General features: G+C 31.1%; 1 protein-coding gene across 1 annotated transcript; it reads right to left on the reverse strand.

Annotated features, from left to right (window-relative positions):
* Positions 1–2,846: 2,846 nt before the first annotated feature.
* LOC105622523 (von Hippel-Lindau disease tumor suppressor-like) lies at positions 2,847–3,843 on the reverse strand. The gene is made up of 2 exons (XM_012203938.1): positions 3,617–3,843; positions 2,847–3,186 (listed from the first exon to the last, which is right to left on the reverse strand). The coding sequence occupies exons 1-2, from the start codon at positions 3,841–3,843 to the stop codon at positions 2,847–2,849; spliced, it is 567 nt and encodes a 188-aa protein (XP_012059328.1).
* Positions 3,844–4,764: the final 921 nt, after the last annotated feature.

The following is a 4,764-nucleotide window of genomic DNA, read 5'->3' on the forward strand; positions in this document are numbered from 1 at the left end:
TATTTACCATTGAATTTGGCCCGCTTGGAATTGATCGCGATCAACTCAGTTGACCGCATTAAATCCCACGGGAATAGCCGTACTGGTCAACCTGTAAATTCGTACGCAATGAAGATCGCAAAATTTACGGAAGATACGTGTAAGCACGTCCCAATATAAAATCTTCTCACCGTAACTTTCGAAACGACCAATTCCCGCAATCGGGTAGAAATATTTAAAGTTTCGAGCACCGAAACGCTCGAAAAATAAATAGCAGCCAGTTAAATTTTCAGTAAAAAGAAAGAAAAACTTTCACGCGCGTGAAAAAAATATATGGCTACGAAAAAAATTCGCAAATTCTAATATAGTTCTAAAACGCTATAGTTCTAAAACCATGCATTTATTTGTTATTGTTCTTTGATTATTATAAATAGAATAAGATATTGTTCACTAAAAACAAAATTTACTAAATCTTAATACATATTTCTTTGAATGGTACTAAGTAAACATTTGTTTACAATAAATATTTACTCAATAAAAAAATAATAGTTAAATCAAGTTAATAGTTTTTTTGGATCAAATAAATATCTATTTACATTTAGTTTTATTTAAATATTTATTTAGAACTATTCAAACCAAATATTATATTTATTAAAATCTAGTATTTTTTGTTGAGCAGAGAGCAACTTGGGAATTGTTAGCACGCTAATGATATTTTATATGTAGTTCACATTTAATTAGTTCTTTGTTCAAGATTTACAATCAGTATCTCGATCTGATTGTACATGTCATACGAGATGACAGAAATTTTTAATTGCTCCCACGACCTGCCTTAATTTCACAATTCTTCTTTGTCTTCCTCTATTTCTCTCAATTTCATATTCTTGAAATCGCAATCTTTATTATAGATCACAATCTTTATTCCCCCCCTCCCCGTTTTTTCCTTTCTTTGTTGCATCCCATAAATATTGCGAGCGAATGTAAAAATACACTCTCGAAAAATTCACATTATAATCAAACAACAATACCTAAAATTCCGTTCATTCCTTTTAACTGTCAACTCCATTATCGATAACAGGATTTTAATTAGGAGTCAACTTCACATACTCTCTGATCAAAATACGGAATTTATGTTATGTACGGATATTAATCCCAAATAGGCAAGTTTGACCGCAGACTGGTTGTTCGATGACATTCCGCGACGGTTTAAAACCCATTAGGGTCAGGATGGATTAAGAGGAAGTGACCAGAGTCCATTTAGCGCGTGTTTAATCGATTGCTGACTACTCGAATAACCGCGGTGGAAATTGACTTACCGACAGCCCTCTCTGCACCACCTCTCCACACCCCTCTCTCAATCGCCTGCGATCTCTTATTACATATGAGCGCATAATAAAAATATATATACTGAAAGATGCAGAAAAAATGTTTTGTTGTATTTCATGCACTCGCGTTTCGTGGAATAGCCAAATTTTTTATCAAGTTTTACTGAAATTTCATTTCAGCAACTATTCCGGCTACGAAAAGCGAGTTTTCTCTTATAAAACACATGGATTCCTTGAAATAAAAGTTTCTGAAGGTTTCAATATGTAAATCATTTGACAGTCAGATATTATTTAAAAATATATTTTTTTTCTGTACAATTTTTATGATATAAGTTTAACATATATATATTTTGTATTTTATATAACTGTAATATATTTTTATTACAATATTTGACGTATTTGACAAAAATTACACTTCAATTATGATCCGTTACTATACATTTTATTTCTGAACATACTCCATACTTGACTAACAGTTAATTAACGAAGGAAACTTTTCGGGATATCTATCGAACTCATGTGGAAAATGAGAGGAATGTGAAAGGAGCGAAAAGGACGAGGTGCAGAAGAGGAGCCGGTTAATACCTTTGGAACTCTGCTAACAAATTGCGGAAACGAGTTCAGATTATTATCGACGATTTTCCTGAAACTTCCTGAGTGGCGTTGAAATCGTTGTACAGAGTTAGGATACCAATGGAAGTCATTGTGAAATTTATTCGTATTAAACACAACGGTGTATATCTTATGGCATATAACCGAGCGCTCTTATAAATAATACGAATTTTGTGAATATAAAATGCTTGCGAGATGAATACGCATGGTGAATGAAAATGACAACTTTGTAAACAAACAGTTTTTTTATATCTCGATTCTTTAAAGAATTTTTCTAAGTTAAAAAATATATTTTACACAAAATTTCAAGTTAAACGTTTTACGCGAAGAACCAGGCATTCAAACTTTTCGCAAACATCTCACTTTTTTTTATCTATTTCGATTACCGGCATAAACTGTGCAAAAATTGCACAAGAAGTTCAACAGAAAAGAATAGAATTCAGTATTACAATAACGCAAATTTTTAATATAAAATTTCAGGTCAGATATATATTACTGGATACTAATCCGGCTATTCAATCGGATAATAAAGAAGTACCGGATAATACTAGATACCAATGCATCCCCATTTGTCAATTGATCCTAAAAGCTCTACAAGATTCGATGCGTTATATTATATTTTATATATATATATATATATACATTTTTGCATCCAAGAAATCAATATATAATAAGTATTTTTGAGAATTGCATTTTGTAATGCAATGGCATTAAATAATATGCGGTATACAGTTGTACATATATTTATAAAAAAAAGAAACGAAAAAATTCATTCTATTTTTTTTATAAAAAAGAAATATTTAAATACTCGTAAAATATTTCCTTCGTCTTTGCGAAAATTACAAAAAAATGTCCAAGTTTTGGAATTATTATCTTAATCGCGATACCCCAATCGTGCGTAAAAACAATAGTACGTTATGAGAAAACATGTCACGAAGGTTGAGGTTTCTTCGGTAGCATTGTAACAAGCTCTAATTGGAGACTCCGTGGAATATCAAGATGAAAAGCCTGCGAATCGTATGTAAGACAGTTTTTGATGACTCTCAGTGACAATTGTTGTAGAGTAAACATCGGTAGCACGATGTACACGTTGGTCCTCTCGATTCTTTGCGGCAGTTTGTCCTGCGTAACACCACGGTACTGAAGAAACCACGGCGCCGGAAAGAAAACATCACGCTGGCTCACCAAATACCTGTTTCGTTTTGCCCTAGTCATTATTAATCCGTCTATTTTGATGCCAATATTTCGAAAATATTTCGTACTCTGTGGACTAACGGACGAATGTCATATAAAATATTTTACTAATCTCGTGATAATCTCTATTAGAAATACAAATGGATTAATGGATTATAATCCATAAAAATTTAAACTTTATAGATAAAACAATTTAAGCAATTAGGCAGATAAAATAATGCAACTAATCTAGAAATATGGATAATATATTATATCCATTTTTTTTGTAATATTTTAAAAATCAAATTGTGGCAATAAAAATTGCCACAAAATTTTCAAAGTAATAAACTTCTTATGATCTTTTTATGATCTATCTTTATGGATTATCCTTTTATGATCACTATTGCAAATTATGATCATAAACTATAATAGTGCAAACTATGATTACCCATGATTTAGAAATAGTTTATTACACACGGATTGCTGATACAATATCGGCAAGCAAACATCATTGTCATTACACATACCTGTCGCCCGTTTCTTTATTGACGAAAATCCACGGATGCGTATAAAACGTGTTTATTTCCCTGTAGTCCCCAGATGATAGATCGCCATAATCAATTGCCTGCCCTTGATAATCCATCCAGTATAAAGTAATAGTATGAGGTGTTGTATTAATAAATCTGATGAAGGATTCGTGTTGACTGTTGAGTGACCGAAATACCGGTCCTCGCCGCTGTTGATTTTCATCCATTTTGCGATTTTTATCCGTCTGCTTCCTCTTCTTATATTTGTAATGGAATTTCGAGTCTTTACTAATCTCGCTTTCTTCTTTCGCCACAAGAACTGGAATTAAAGATTACGAAAGAAAGTTAATTAAACGGTAGGTATTGGATACATGAGCTCGATAAATGTAAAAACCGTTTTATCTAAATTCTTATTTTGGGAACTATCTTAATTCCCTTATTTATATATTTTTTTCTCTTTTTACAAACAAACTATGTGTGTGTGTCATCGAATATTTTTTACGGATTAATATCTTTATATAAATCTGCGCTTTCAATTTGGCAAACAGAATTTTTTTAATCGCTGTATTTCGTTTCTCGGACTAAAAAAAAATCGATGACCAATAATCTTCTTAAAGCTTTCATTTACCTTTCAACATTTTTGACAAACTGAATCGAATCCCTCAGGGAAAAGGTGATATGAAATACACGAAAATCTGGTTTGTCATGGCTAAACAAGCCCATATACATCTATGAAAATCAATTTATCAAGCACGGTTACATTGCTGGAATTTGAGAAACGAGAGAAAACGGTAAGGAAAATCGATTGCATTGCAAATCAAATCCAATTCGAATGAAAAGATATTCCACTATGACTCACGTATGATAGTATTGAAAACATCTAATTTTAAATCCAAGCATATATATATGTGTATATGTATGTGTGTGTGTATATATATATATATATATTATATATATTATATATATATTAGATAAAATAAAATTGTTGTATAAAAATATAAAAAATAGAAGTCAATAACAATTATTAATTGTATATACGACAAGTTAATGTTGCGTGCGTTGTAGCAGATCTTCAATGTTATTATGTTACAAATTTATTTTATATATATATATATATATAATAAATTCATAATATAATGACATTGAAG

Source organism: Atta cephalotes (assembly GCF_000143395.1).
Source record: "Atta cephalotes unplaced genomic scaffold scaffold00046, whole genome shotgun sequence".
Taxonomy (NCBI): Eukaryota; Metazoa; Arthropoda; class Insecta; order Hymenoptera; family Formicidae; genus Atta; species Atta cephalotes.